General features: G+C 36.7%; 1 protein-coding gene across 2 annotated transcripts in view; it reads right to left on the bottom strand.

The window, feature by feature from the left end:
- The window catches only part of MSH3 (mutS homolog 3), a 145,855-nt gene that overhangs the window by 99,101 nt on the left and 30,386 nt on the right, over window positions 1–16,368 (bottom strand). For both annotated transcript variants that reach the window (XM_090278976.1, XM_090278975.1), the window contains exons 9-10: window positions 3,365–3,474; window positions 311–425 (exon numbers count right to left, since the gene is read on the bottom strand). In XM_090278976.1, the coding sequence (XP_090135102.1) occupies window positions 311–425; window positions 3,365–3,474 (225 nt within the window). The remainder of the gene's footprint in view (window positions 1–310; window positions 426–3,364; window positions 3,475–16,368) is intronic.

Here is a 16,368-nt window from a genome sequence, read left to right as displayed (position 1 = left end):
TACTTCTTATTACCACTTGCCAATTAACTGTGCTTTAGAACAAAGCACCATTTTGCAGTCAAAACTACATTAAACAGCTGATGTAAATACCAAATAACAGAATTCTTAAGGATTCTATCAATATTTTTATATCAATTAATATTGTTAATATTCTTCAGCAACAATACCATATAGTTCATACAATGCTTGCCCTGGAATAATGTGCTATCAATAGCAAGTAAACTTCTCTGAGTATAGTACTTACCAAATTCAAGAGATATTGCTAATATAACTAAGCCCACCCCTTTTTTATCTTTAAGGAATCACTTACTTGGGTTTGGAAAGCACCTTTTCCAAGTTAAATTCTTTGAGGTATTTTATTATGGCAGCCAAAGAGCAAATCACAGGCTTCGCCAAGTTAATGATGCCAGAAAAACTTTGAGAACCTAAAAAACAAAATATATATCTTCATTGGGATTATTATTCATCATTATTAAAAGCAAATGTTAAGTTAAATAAAATTTAGTTTATGGCTATTAAAATAACAGTTTAGACAATATCTCCTAAAACTGCTCTCTGAAAAAATGTAGATGATTATGCCTACCCAGAGTATTTGGACAAGGGCATTATCTGATGATAGAATAAGCCTTCTTGGAAAGCAATAGAGCAACTTTTTCAAAATGGAAAAGGCTCATCTTCTTTGACCCAGTAATACTCCAAATGCATGTCAAAGATGTATAAACAAGGAAGTTGAAAAATCTTTTACAATACTAAAACACTAGAGGCAACCTAACAGAATGTCAATAAAATAACGGTTAAATTGTGTTAAGTCCAAATTACTATTCACCTACTAATAGGAATGGCTTATCGCTATCTGTACTGATATGAAACTATCCATAACGTATTGCTGAGTGAGGAAAAAGAAGGCTGTATCATCATTCTCATCTCTCAGCAGGGATACTGCAACAGCTTTCCTCTGGTCTCTCAGCTTCATCCCTGTGCATTACAGGGCATTCTTAACCGAACAGCCAAAGAATCCTTTTTAAAATGTACATAAAATCAACAGACTACCCTGCTTAAAAGTCCTCCAACATCCTCCAACTCACTGAGAGAAAAAGCACAGGTCCTTAAGTCTACAAGGTCCTGCACAACAACTTGCCTTCCATCTTCTCTTAAACCTTGGGCTCCCCTCGTAGCACTCTCCCTCGCAGTTCCTTTGTTCCAGCACCCAGGTTCCCTGCTATTCCTTACACATACCAGGCACTTAAAATATGTTGTGCTTACTGCTGTCTCTGCCTGCAACTCTGCCCCTTCACATGTGCATATGGCCTTCCGTCCTTACTCCTTCAATCTCTGTTCACATCTCTGTTCCAGGGCCATTTTCTCAGTGAAGCCTTCCTTCACCACTCTGTTTAAAAGTTCACCCTCAGGGACTAAGAAGTACAAATTGGCAATTACAAAACAGCCATGGGGATGTAAAGTACAGCTTAAAGAATACAGTCAATAACGCTGTAGTAACTATATATGGTGTCAGGTGGACACCAGACATATTGGAGGGATCACTTTGTAAGTTATATAAATATCTAACCACTATGCTGTACACCCGACAATGATATAATACTGGATGTCAACTTAATTTAAAAATAAGAAAAGAGTCACCCTCTTTCTTGCCTTACTTTCTTCATAGAACTTATCAGCTTCAAACACACTAACTTACTTTATTGAACAAAACATCTCTCACTATTAGAATGTAAACTCCAAAGGGCCGGAATTTTTCTGTTTTATTCCTTATTGCATGCACAATGCCTCACATAACTGACGTTCAATAAAAACTAGTTGAATGAATAAATTCAAGTCATATTAAACAAATGTACACAATTATGTATGTTTATATGTATATAAACACATGTGTTTCATGTGTAAACATCATGTGGACTTGTACATTAAAAGATTCATATGGATTTGTGGGGGAGACTTTTACTTTTTTCTTTATACACACTGTTTTGACTTTTTTTGCAATAGGCATTTAATACTTTTAGAAATAAAAAAATATTACAAAATATCCTCCTCAAATCAGTAATACAAAGTATCTTATTAATTTCAACTATAGCTTTGTATAAAAATAAGGGGTAAATAAAGAGTTAAAACCCTTTCTCCTCTTCTGGGAATTTCATCTTCTTTTAACTTCCTAGCTCTGTTTCCCAGGAAACCTGATAGAGATGAAATGCCAGTGGGTTATGAAGTAGCACTGCATATGGTAAAAATGACCTGAAATCAGTAAATTGCACCTGAACTAGGAGAAATTATAAATACCTGATTCCAGAACTTTGGCCTTCCCTGAGAGTACACTGACTCCTTGAACTTGTCATGTCTTTTGTAGAAATCCCAGCCAGGGAAATGGGTTCCTGCAGGACACGGGGCTTCAGAGCCACACAGACCCAGCACCTACCTAGTGAGAGTCCCTTCTTTGCAGCTGAGCTGTTACTGACAGAGGAGGGGAAATGTAAGCACCAATGGCTCTGGGAACTGCTACAAAGACTGCTAAGGACTACTCCCACTAAAAGGGAAACATGTGCCCTGCCAGCAAGCTAGGCTGTCTGCCTGATATCCTAAGTGATCTGATGCCAAGAGGGGCTTATGGTAGTCTTGTGACTTAGTCTTGTCTTTCGTTAAGCATAAGAAGATGACCCCTCGGTGACATCGCAGACTGGCGTCATAGTGGATTACACGCCCAGACACTCCATTCAATTTGGCCAAGTCACCATGAGATTAAAGGGATGAGGGGAGAAATGTTAACAAGACACTGCTGCCTGGGAGGGAGCTGCTCTACCTACGGTCTAACAGTGAAAGCTCTGCAGCATGTGATAGGGATAAAAACAGACCTGAAAATTAGCGGGACTGGCAGGAAGGAGGGGTACAGACCAAAGCAAGCACTGATACCTGGTGAAGAAATGTGAATTAGACAATGAATGGTTACCTAATATATTAAGACCTTGTCATTAATGTTCTGGTTTTTAATTCTAATAATCAGCCTTTTGAAATGCTACCTTTCATGAAGTGATTTATCCAAACATCCTATAAAACAGCAAGGAAAATAATGGGTCATCTTTTAAGAGAAACAAGAAGGAAAATTGGTAAGTATCTCCTTACACTCCAATGAATATGTCAAATACATTAAATTACTAAGTGGTTATAACTACAAAGAAAGAACTACAGTGGTGTTTTTGATGAGTGCAAGAAAAATAAACTCTTCCCTTTACTTCTTCCAGTTATGTGTTGATAACTATTTAGTTTTCATTATATTGAAAGTCAAGCTTGCACCTCTATTCAAACCTCAATTCAGTTCAATCTGAGGACACAGGGCTAACATGTATATAATATTTACCATTGGTGTCTACATCTTTTGCGAAAAACTCTGTAACCACCTGGAAAGCATGGCTGTATTCAAAATACATGTTATCCATCCTTTCTACTCGAATTCTGTCATCCCGCACACTGAAAGAAAAGAATAATGAAAATGTCAAAGATAATTCTTCATAATCTTGAACTATCTGTATTTAGCCCTTAGCCTGACCAAAAAAAAAGTTATTCCTTATTCTCTACTAAATTGAAAAAAAGAAAAAAAAGATCTAAAGTTTCCTGGTTGAAAAGTTCCATTTCATAAAATATAATTATTATTTTTATAACTGGTATCTTATACCACCTAGCACACTGTGAATACTTAATTATATATATTGTCATTAAGAACTCAGTGAAATTAAGGTCAATTATGTTAAAAACTACAAAAAAAGAGAAAAATGGGAAAGCATCATTGTAATTTAATTACATCATCTAATTAAGTACTCCAGCAACAGAATACATCATCAGTAATTCTTTCTTTGAAGTACAGTTGAAGTCTATGTCTGGTGGACAATTTGCTAACTCTACTTATACCACAGCCTCCAGTCAAATACAGTAAATTCTCCTTAGGTCGACTCTCACCCTTTATTTAAAGTGGTTCTACAGTCTTTTTAAAATTTTTATATACAAATATATGAAATGTGTTTTTCCATGTTCACATACACATATATGATATACATATCATACATGTCATTGTTTTATAAAAACAGGATTGTATCGTACAAACTTTTCTGCATCTTGTTTTCTCACTAAGCAGTAACTCTTGGCAATCCCTCCATATGAAGTACCCTACCTACAACTCATTTTTTTTTAATAGCTGAAAAGTATTTCATAGTATGTAAAAGCCCTAACTTTTACATGCTATTACAACCATTTCTTTATTATATTCATTTGGTGTTAACATTTTGTCACATATTGCTTTAAAACATTTTAATCTAAAAAATAACAAAATATTACAGATGTATAACATCCCATTGTTAAAGAAAGCGTAATTTATTTATGTTTTATATGACTGGTTGTACTTACTGTTAAATTTACAGGAGTGGGCAGAAGTAAGTTAATGATAATAATAATACAATAAGTAATAAATAAGTAATAATACAAGAATAAACTCAGTTTCATGTACTTACAGCTGTAAACCTACTTTTGCCAATTTCTGTATTATAGATTTATACTGCTGTAAAGGAAACCTTTGCTTCTATTATATTTACTAAAGTATTATCATTGGTGTGCATGGGCCTATCAATTTTTATATGTAACAAGTATGCTGAACATTAATTGGGTTTTTTGTATCATCTGTTAAAAAAATTGTTTTTGTGTCTATTCTACAATTTCTATTCTTCATTTCTCTTTCTACCTCATTACACTGCTGGCTAAGACATTCAGGGCTGTGTTGAACAAAGGTAATGCAAACAGGCATCCTTTGTCTTCGTACTGACACTCACAGGAATGCTTCTAAAGTTTCAACTCCTAAATATAACATTTGCTGCAGGTTTTTGAACGACTTATTAGTCTAAGGTTTGGCAAGCTTCCCAGTTTGGGCAATAAATAAAACTTTAGCATAAAGCATTATTGAATCTTACCTAATGTTGTGTCTAATGTGTTAAAATGATATTGTGGTTCCTCTCACTTAATTTAATATATTCTTCACATTTTCTGATGCTGAACAATTCTTGCTTTCTTGGGATATAACATACTTGTTCCATGTTGCTCAAATGGTTATAAATTGATTTCTTAGTGTTTTAACTATTTTTCCGGGAAACTTGTTCCAGCATACCTGGCTTCAAAAGCTTTTTCTGTTCTACTACAAGACAGGCAGACATAAGCAGATTCAGGAAGAAATCTAAGAGGAAGGATTTTCTCCCATCTGTGGTGCTGAAGAAGGGTTTTTCCACCTTAATCCACTGGAGAGAGAGTGTCAGACTAACTATTGAAAATCTCTTATCAATTTTTATCTTCCTGTAGACTCCTTTAATACCTGGATTTTATGAAGCCTACGGCAAAGTTATTATTTAGTAACTCAAAAAGCAATGGATGACCTTACATGAGCTCCACAGTGTTTTTGTACAAGTTCCTAGAGTAAACACAAGAGGCAGCTGGTAACTCAATTACTGTTCTAATTAATGTTTTGTTTGATAAGCAGATAAGGATTTAGAAACCCATTAAATATAATAAAAATGGATTTGTCAGTTATCCTTGAGGCTTTCATGGAAGTATTATAACAGTGTTAAATTCATCATTCTGCAATCTGTACATTAAACATCCTCATGCAAATTCTTTTTCACAAACTGGTTGGAGTTAAAAATTTCACATCTGTGTTTTCCTTGATTTCTAAAATTGAGGGAAGTTGTAACACTTGTATACATAATGAGTAATACCCAACCAGAATTCTGTCAAACTAGATTTTAGTAAATTTCTACATTAAACTGAGAACTGTTCACCTAGATTTCCTCAAACTGCTGTCTACAGAATACCTACGTCAGAATCACGTGCAACACACAGTAAAAGCACAGATCCCACACCTCAAATGTGTCCAATGTGAACTCAGCAGGAAGCTAGGGGCTTACAGGGGTGAGTCACAGGCATACTGCAGACTGAAAACACTAGACTACAGGAACAATACTGGCAGCCACCCAAGAACAGATTACAAAGGAGAAATGTAAATCTTCCCCAATGATAGTCTATGTTTCAGATGCTCTATTTAAAAAGGGCAGTAAAGATCTTTTCACAAAAAAAAAATTTAAGTCAACTATGGTCACATACTTGACCTGGGTCTAAAATACTATGAAAACACCTCCCGTTTCCCACCCTCTACAGAGACTGCCTGTTCCTCCCTGCACCAAGGCTGTGACCCACGTTCTGTGCTGGATGGAGGTCTAACAGCAGGATGTGGGTCTCAATCATTACATGGAATACACCAAGCTAGACTGTTTTAAAAATAAGAGTTCTAATTTTTAAAAATTCTTTTTAGATGTGATATGCCTTTCTGTTGCCAAATATATTGTTTTTTGAAAAATTAAATGATGATAAAACTTTCAACAAGTGTGCTGCCCATACTAAAAAAAAAAGGGGGGGGGGGGCTTCAGACCCAATAATATCTTTTAATGTCAATTTGGTGACTCTCTGGTACTGAATAATAGACTACCTACAAAGATTTTGAACTAACATACATTCAATTGTGACCAAATAAATGGCAGCTTACCAGTTTTATGATCTAGTTTTTAGAAACTATCATTTTTGTAGACAAAAAGAGCCTTGTTAAAGACTGACAATCTACTCTAGGAAAACTCACAAGGTCTCTTCTGACAATGTACTTACTGATAATAATAATACTGATTGAGTTCCAGGCTTCCTGACTGAATGGTTAATTCTTTCTTTTGAGGACAGAATGCAATAGAGGTCTAGAATGAATAAAAGAGACTATGCACATAGTTACCGTGTCTCTATTTTAGAATTAGTATGAGATTAATTTTATCACTGCTTACAGTAGGGAACTATCACTACTCTCTTAGAAGACTAAGGGCTTTATGTGAAATTATAATTATAAAGACAACCACAAAAACAAAAATATCAGAATAACCCCATAAAAGTAGCAAGGAAAACAGACCACACAGTGAAAGATTCCTTAAAAGATATAAAACAGAAAATAAAACAAAATGATACGGGTAAGCTAATATCAAATATATCTGCCATACTGACAAATATAAATTTGCTAAACTTGCCTATTAAAAGAAAATTAATCCCAGATTGGATTATGAAGTGGGGGAGAACCTCTATACCAGCGGTTCTCAATCTGTGGGTTGCGACCCCTTTGGGGGGTTGAATGACCCTTTCACTAAGACCATCGGAAAACACATATATAATTTTATACTGTTTTTGTGATTAATCACTATGCTTTAATTATGTTCAATTTGTAACAATGAAAATACATCCTACATATCATATATTTACATTACGATTCATAACAGTAGTAAAATTACAGCTATGACGTAGCAAAAAAATAATTTTATAGTTGGGGGTCACCACAACATGAGGAACTGTATTAAAGGGTCGCGGCATTAGAAAGGTTGAGAACCACTGCTCTATACTATAAACAGGAACACAAATTAAATTCCAAAACACAATAAAAGGATAGCTGTAGGCAAAGGCAAATATATAAAAAGAAAGCTTGGGATAAGATTTTATTAGCAGGCAAGAGAGAATTCAGGACAAAAAGCATTAAATAAGACAAAGAGAGGCACTTTATAATAAACAGGGCACATTGGATGAAAAACTTTCACCCCTTGTTATTTTAAAGTACTTTTAGATTTTCAGCCCTGGCTGGTGTGGCTCAGTGGATTGAGCGCCAGCCTGCGAACCATAGGGTCGCAGGTTTGATTCCCAGTCAGGGCACATGCCTGGGTTGTGGGCCAGGTCCCCACTTAGGGGTGCATAAGAGGCAACCACACACTAATGTTTCTCTCCCTCTCTCCCTCCCTTCCCCTCTCTCTCAAAATCAATCAATCAATCCTAAAAAGAAATAAATATATAAATAAATAAAATACTTTTAGATTTTCAAACCACTGGAATATACTACTTATTCAAAAGTTAAATGTCTTCCTTAAAAAGAACAAGAGAAAGAAAAGGAAAGAATGGATAACAGGACTTGTGCAGGAGCTCCGAGGAGGCAGTGATCCACCTTCTTGTACTTGAACCTGGGATGCTGAAAGTATGGAGAATGAATGACTGAAGCAATCCTGCCACCTTGTGGAACAAGATGGGAAGGCAAACCCAAGGAGGAGAGACACAGAAGAGGCCCTAAATCCAGCCGTACCTGATACTAGCATACTTTCAAGCTTTTCACTTACTCAAGCCAATATGTTCATTTTCACCTTTAAAATAGTCAACTAGAAAGTATGGGATTTCTGGAAAGAAAAAGAAGTCTTTTGATCTCCAAAGAAAGAAGTGGACATAACTACACAGCTTCTTAGAAACATGGTAACCTCTACTGAAGTCCAGGAGGTTGTACTAAGGTGAGGAAAACCCAAAGTCTGATTTCAGAGAGTGAATCTGCTTCAAACCAAACCAAGAGGCAGAAAGAATACAAGTCAGAGATTCTGGAGACCAGGAGGAACCCCCTCCCAACCCTCTGCACAGGCAGAGGTAAAGGGGACCTTAGCCAAGTTACCACTAGGGACAAGAAATTAAAAAGCAAATTTAGGGCCAGGCCCCTGCAGAATTAAAAAGAGCTGAGATAAAGAAACACACTAGGACCTACGCCTGGAGGACAGGCCTGTTGGGACAAAACAGGAAGACTAAGAATTTCTTCACTCACTGTGTGAATTCCATGGGGCCTCAGGCAGAGCCCTAAAGCCCAGGAAGTAATCCAGCATGGATGATGCTTGTATTGTTCAAAAGACTAAGAGAGAAGGAAGGTATTATCTTAAATAAAAAGTCTCCCCCTAGTGGGGTAGCTCAGATGGTTAGTGTCATCCCAATACGCCAAGGTTGTGGGTTCAATCCCAGGTCAGGACCTATACAAGAATCAACCGATGAAAGTATCAATAAGTGGATCAATGTTTCTCTCTTTTTTTCTCTCTCCCCTTTCCTATCTCTATCTTACAAAAAAAAAAAAAAACTTCCATCTGCAAGGAGATAAGGAACACTAAGAGCGCTCACACTTGGGAAACCAAAGAGAAAATGTAAAGCAGAGGAAATGGAAGCACAAAGCCCTCGGACCTAAATAAGACATTCATGTCTGTCTGTAGCCAGGAGCTCCCAGCTCTTCTTCCCTGATCCTGGGAATCTTCTCAAAGGCAGAATTCCCTTGTGACAGTATTTTAAAACTTCCATCCTTTCTTAATGTTTCAGTCCACCACAATCCTGGTCTTATTACCACCCATCTACACATAACATACCTCCAGGCATGTGTGCGCATTCTTATTTAACAAGTGGGCTAAGAGTTACCTCCTCTAAGATGCTTTCCCAGAAGAATGACCACATGCTGGGACAGCCTGTGCTTTCTACTGGACACATGGGTCTGTGGTTGGTAAAGCAATACCTTCAGAAATAAAGCTACTTTGTTTTAAGCACACACATTTTTTTGTCAGAAACTTTATTGCCAGAGGTAGAAACACAAACTGTAATATGCATTATAAAGGAATGAAAATTTCATGAAATATTAACCAAATGTCAACTATGCTATAAAACATTACTCCTTTTGAAATGCAGAGGCAGAGGTGAAGGAAAGGAATGGTTGCTTCCCTGTGTTTTTCCTGAGGCTGTATAATGTAGTGGTTAAGAGCACATGCTTCAGAGCCAGGAAGTTTGGACCAAATCCCAGTTCTGCCACTTACTAGCTGTATAACCCTAGACTTAGCTCCTCTCTGCCTCAGTTTCCTCATCTATAAAATCTGTGTCAAAAGAATAGTAGCTCCCTCACAGGGTGTATGTGAAGATTAAATCAGTCAATCAATACAAACACCTTAGAACAGAGCCTGATAGTGTTAGCTATTGCTGTTATTTTTTATTACTATTATTATGTTTATTATTACCGCTATGTAGAATGAGAGATAACAGTAGTCATGTGCTCAAAGAAAAAGAGAAAAAAGGGGAAGAGAGTTTTAGAATAAAAGTAACTGGGCAGACGAGCACAAATAAACATGTCAGCACTAATGAATATTCTCAGTAGCTCGTTAGCCATGTCTCTATCAGTGCCTCTTTCACTCCAGGGTAACAGGATGAAAGTGGGGAAATTCTAATGTGTAATTTCAGAAACTGCAGCCCTTCCCCAAAATACCACCTCACCTACTCCTGATGCTTGACATGACTTTAAATAGACACACAGCATTTTCATTTCATAAGCAGAAACGAAAGGAGTTACTCAACAGTCACTTAACTAGCAGTCTTCAAAGATGAGAAAACAATAGATACAGAAAGACTATTACTATATACGAAGGAGAAAAGAGAACTTCAATCCCTACTCTCAGACTTTGCCCCCAAATTAAATCAAAATATTCAACAGTTAAAAGTAAAAGCTAAAACTATAAAACTTCTAGAAGAAAACATAAAAGAAAATCTTCATGACCTTGAAGTGGGCAAAGATTTCTTAGAACACAAAAAGCACTGACCATAAAAGAAGAAACTGATAAATTTGACTTCTATCAAAATTAAATCCTGTCCTTCCAAGGTCATCAAGATATTTAAAGTCAGGCCACAGAGTGGAGGAAAATATTCACAATACATATATCTGACAGTGGATTTTCATTCAGAATCTAGAAAGAATTCTTTCTAGCTCAATAATCACACAAGCACCCCAATTTTTTTTAATGGGCAAAAATAAAAAAAGATACAGGAATAACCAATACACACATGACAACATCACTGGTTATCAGGAAAAACCAAGTTAAAACCAAAACAAGACACCACTTCCCACTCACTAAGATGGCTAAAATTTAAAAGACTAGCAATACCAAGAATTAGCAAAGATGTGAGCAACTACAACTCCCCTGTCCTGCTGGCGGGAGCGTATAACTGAGGCACTGCTTTTGACAAACTTAGTCTGGCCCATTCTTACACAGCTAAACACTGATCCATACGGCCCAGAAATCAACTCCTATTTACCCAAAATAAAAACATATGTCCATAAAAAGACTAGCACACAAATGTTCTTAGCAACTGTACTGAAAATAGCCAAAAATCCAAATGTTCAACAAGAGAATGAATGAACAAATTTTGGTACACTCATATAACGTAATACTGCTAAACAATAGAAAGGAATAAACTACCAATACACTCAACAACACGGGTGAACTTCATAGGCACTGTGCTGAAAGGAGCTGGACACCAAAGAGTACATACTATACCAATTCCATGTATGTAAAACTCTAAAATAGTCTAAAATATCCTACAGTGAAAAATCAGATCAGTATTTGCAAAGGGGCACAGGGAACTTCCTTGGAAGACAAAAGTGTTCTTCATTGGAGTGGGGTAATACCAATGTATATATTTATCAATTAATTAACTCGTGCACAGATAATGTGTAAATTTTATTGTACGTAAGTCATACTTGATTAAAGTTAATAAAAAAATAAAGCTTTTGATATATGCCATAGAATTTATACAATCACCCTAACACAAGGTAAATTTTTTAAAATAATTTATGCTTCCTGTAGATAAAGATTTTTTCAATTGCATGACCACAAAATTATTACCTACCATTATATTTGCCTTTTAGAAAAAACAAAAGAAAACCTACTTTTCTGAGAATGCCAAAATCTTATATAATCCTGAAGAGGACAACCAGCATTAAAATATTCTCAGATCAGTGGAAATGCATATCAAGACATTTTTCTCATGCATGATTAAAAGCACTTTCTTGGCAATACTCACAAAATCAAGACCATTTCACTCAAATCAGATGCCTTTTGAGTTCATTAACAAGCTCATGCCTGCCTCAGACAACCTTAAAAAACTACCCTTCCTAAATGTTTTCCTCTATCAATACTAACTCTAATGTTATCCCAAGAAAGAGTTGCTTAAAAAAAAAAAAAAAATTTTGAGTATCTGGAATTCACAATACAATAAATTAAAAATAATACATAAATCTTCACTGTTCAAGTAGCACAGGGACTAATGAAAAAAAGAAACTGAATTATGTTAAAATGGGTTGAATTATGTCCTCCTAAAATTCATATGTGGCAGTCCTAACCCTCAGTGTATTAGAATGTAACCATACTTGGAGATAAGGTGTTTATAGAGGTAATCAAGCCCAAGTGGGGTGATTAGGGTGAGCCCTACTCAGGATGGCTGGTGCCCTTATAAAAAGGTGAAATTTGGACACAGAGACACACACAGAAGAAAGATGATGGTTTTCCGTGACTCAAGGAGAAAGGCCTGGAATAGATCTTTCCCACAGAAGGAACCAACTCTGCTGACCCATTAACTTTGGACTTCTGGTGTCCAGAACTGTGAAACAATAAATAGCTGTTTTTAAGTTACCCCATGTACGATACTTTGTTACAGCAGTCCTAGCAAACTAATGCACCATATATTAAAAGACTCATACTTATAAATAAATTACTGGAATACCAGGAAGATTGAGGAAAATGCTGAGGTTGTATAATATCTGCAATTTCAAGAGTGTAAACATTCTGATCATGGCTGATTCTTTTTTTTCTTTTTTTTTGCTCTTTAATTGTTATTCTGTTACAGGTGTCCGAATTTTTCCGCCTTTGGCCTCCTCCACCCAGCTCACCCCCTACTCCCATAGTCAATCCCCACACCATTGTCCATGTCCATGGGTCATTCATACATGTTCTCTGACTAGTCCCTTCCCCTACTTTTCATTATTATCTGCCCCCCACACCTCCTCTTTGGATACTGCCAGTCTGTCCCATGTTTCCACGTCTCTGGTTCTATTTTGCTTGTTAGTTTATTTTGTTCACTAGATTCCTCTTATAAGTGAGATCATATGGTATTCATCTTTCATTACTTGGCTTATTTCGCTAAGCATAATTCTCTCTAGTTCCATCCATATTGTTGCAAATGGTAGGAGTTTCTTCTTTCTTTCTGCTACATAGTACTCCACTGTGTAAATGTACCACAGTTTTTTGATCCACTCATTTACTGAATGAGCACTTAGGCTGTTCCCAGCACTTGGCTATTATAATCAGTGCTGCTATGAACCTCTAAAAACAAAGCAGCAAAATCATACAGATTCCCTAAGCCACAAAGAGAATTCTGGAGGATGAAGATGCACTCACTAAGCAGCACCAAAATATAAGTTTTCCACTTTTGAGGTTAGAAGAAAGACACCCAATAAACATCTCACATCACCACAGCCGCAGGACCTACTGAATGTCAGCACTGTTTTCTACACAGAGCCAGTATTTAACTTGGAATTGTAGTTTTTTAAAAAATCATTCTTCATATCTATGTGTTTACAGGACATTGCACTACACCAGCACTTTGACAAAGGAAGTATTGTAGCATATAAGATAATGGCAGGAGTGAATAAAACACACACTGTCCCTGAAGTAAAATCTGTACATTGTTAGTTTAGAAGAAAAGATAAAGTGGAAGTAAATATGCAACCAGAAAGCAAGATGGAAGCTTCTCTCCTCAAAACACAGAGCCTGAGAAATAATCTAAGGAAGCCCTTTTCTCTGCAGTACCGGGAAAGTGATAGAATGTGATGAAGCTAAGCTCCATGTCTCTTTGTAGCAATAAGTAGGTGGGAAGGAGGCAGGATATGACAATCAACTTGCAGGCCAGGCTGTTCCCGCTGTTCTCTGGCAAGTAGAAGAAGTAGGATTTTATTCTGTATGGGTGGGCAATCTCTTGTCTTAATTTAATCACTCACAAGTAAACTCTGTGATATGTGTGTGGGGCTGATAGTTAAGAGTTACATAAAAGACTGTCAAGTATACTTACCTATGTGGTAATCCATACATAAATGATACCCTGACTTAAAAACTAGAAATTACTCAGACTCAAAAAGGCCAATGATCACTTTATCAACTACTTCCAAATCCCCAATGTTTCAGTCAAAACTACAACTATTATTTATATTTATATTTGCAAAGAAAGTAATGTCTACTTCAGTAGTATAAAACACCTGTCAATTTTCAGCTAGTGTGAAAAATGAGGCAGAAGAAACGGGACATCCAAGGAAGAGAGGAAGTGGTTGACCTAATTCCAGTAAATAGTCACTGAGTAACAAAAAGCTCTTTGAAAACACAACCCACCTTAAGAAAAAGATTTTATACATCATTACCCATACCCACACATATTGATAGTGTATTGCTCTTTGTTACTGTTACAAATTACTACAAACTTAGTGGCTTAAAACAACACACATTTATTATCTTACAGGTCTGTAGGTCAGAATTCCAACACTGGTCTCACCAGGCTAAACTCACGTGCCAGCCGGACTGTGTTCCTTTCTAGAGGCTCTAAGGCAGAATCTGGTTCCCTGCTTTTCCCTGTTTCCAGAGGCAGTCTACATTCCTTAGCTCGTGCCTTCTTCCTCCATCTTCAGAGCCCATTTTGGTGGGTCAAACACTGCATCATTGCATCATTCTGACCTCTTCTTCCTTCTTGTCATCTTCCACATTTAAAAGACTCTTATGATTACTCGGACCCACCTGGATTAACCAGGATAATCTCCCTATCTTAAAGTCATCTGCATAGCAACCTTAATTCCTTTGCCATTTAACCTAACATATTTACAGGTTTCAGGGACTGGGACAAGGATAGCTTTGGAGGGCTAGCATTCTGCCTACCACAGATATAAAGAGGTAGAAAGACAAATGAGAGACTGATAGATATATACAAATAAATGCTACTTGACCATCTGTGTCTGTTTCCTCATTTATAAAAATTTATAAATTACATAGTAGTTCCTATATAATAAGAGTAACTACTTCAAAGAGTTGATATGAAGATTACACGAGTTAATATGAGTAATGGCCACAGAATATACCTGGTGTATAGTAAGAGCTTCGTTAACTATTTTTTACAAATTCTCATATCATCTTTGTTGAAACTTTTCTCTCATTACAGAATGTACGTTCCCAACACCTGTCCAGTTGTGTTACCTAGCCCTCTAGACCCTCTCTTGCATGAAGCTTCCCTACATGGTATTAAACTGCATTATCTAATAGAGTGGCTACAAGTCATATGTGGCCACTGCGCACCTAAAATGTAGCTCATCAGAATTAAGAGATATTGAACATAAGATGTTGTCAGCCAGACTGAGTTCCTTGGTGGCTGGTTGTATTTCTACTTCTGGGTGAGTCCATGTGTGTGTGGATTGTCTGACAGAGAAAACATATTACTCATTTATTGAAATTTAAATTTTTAAAAGTCAAAAGAAAATGGAGACTTCGAAGCTATTGGAGCAAGAAAGTGAGCCAAGGGACCTAAACTCTACAGAAGCAGACAAAATCCAAAAGAAACATGTTCCTTACAAAGACTGTGAGGAAAAGGGAATATTCAGGTGATAATTTTTCATAGGCCTCAGGTACCCTGTTCATAAACTGGTAGTTTCAGATTTCTGTCCTTATAATCCATTTTGACCTGGCAGGCCTTGAAGGATTAGTTATCGATTCAGCCCTGTGGTAGCGGCTGCCTATGAACAGCATTGGGGCCAGGGACCTTCAAGACTTTCCCTAAGAGGAGCAGAGACAACTGAACTCAGGAATTTATCCACAGATTGTATGTTGGAAAACTAGAGGGGGCTCATCTGACCAGAGAAGGACGCCTTCGTCCCAAAATTTTAAATCTACCATCTGGAACACCTTGTTGTTTACTCTGTGAATCTGAGAAACCTTGCTCCATGTTCTCAGAAAATGCTTACAGCTGTACAGACAACTCTGCTGGTTTATTTTTCCACACTTCACACCTTTCTGTAGCCTTTTCTAGGATGGCCTTGGTTCCCTGATAACCATGGAAATGGCCCTTAGTCAGTGATATATGCAAGGTGCTTAGTTTCTAAGTGCATTATAATTTTCTTACTGGATCATGGTTGAAGGACAAGAGTATAGGTGAGTGAGGAGAAATCATCCAGTGTGAAACCAATGGCTAATAAAACCAAGTTTTTCAAATAACAGGAATCATATTTTACAATGTTATTTGAGAAGTTGCCTTAGAGGTTCCAAGACAGTGGGAAAATTGAGTCCATTTCATACGACCAACCAAAAGAATATACCTCATCCTTTTAAGTCATTGCTTTCAAAGATAGCTTCTTTTAAAGACTGAGTTACTCTTGTAACTCATAACCTTAAAAAATAGTTTTTAGCTCTGGTCAGGTGGTTCAGTTGATCAAAATGCCATCTGTACACGAAAAACTTGCAGGTTTGATTCCTGGTCAGGACACATACCTAGGTTGTGGTTTCTATCCCTAGTCGGTGCATGTATGGGAAGCAACTGATCGATATTTCTCTCTTTCTCATTGCCTCGCTCTAAAATCAATAAATATATCCTCAGGTGAGGATTAAAAACAAGGTT

The sequence above is a fragment of the Furipterus horrens genome, unplaced genomic scaffold (genome assembly GCF_987537825.1).
Source record: "Furipterus horrens unplaced genomic scaffold, mFurHor1.1.pri manual_scaffold_5, whole genome shotgun sequence".
In the NCBI taxonomy this organism is placed as follows: Eukaryota; Metazoa; Chordata; class Mammalia; order Chiroptera; family Furipteridae; genus Furipterus; species Furipterus horrens.
This window is presented reverse-complemented; position numbering and strand designations above follow the sequence as displayed.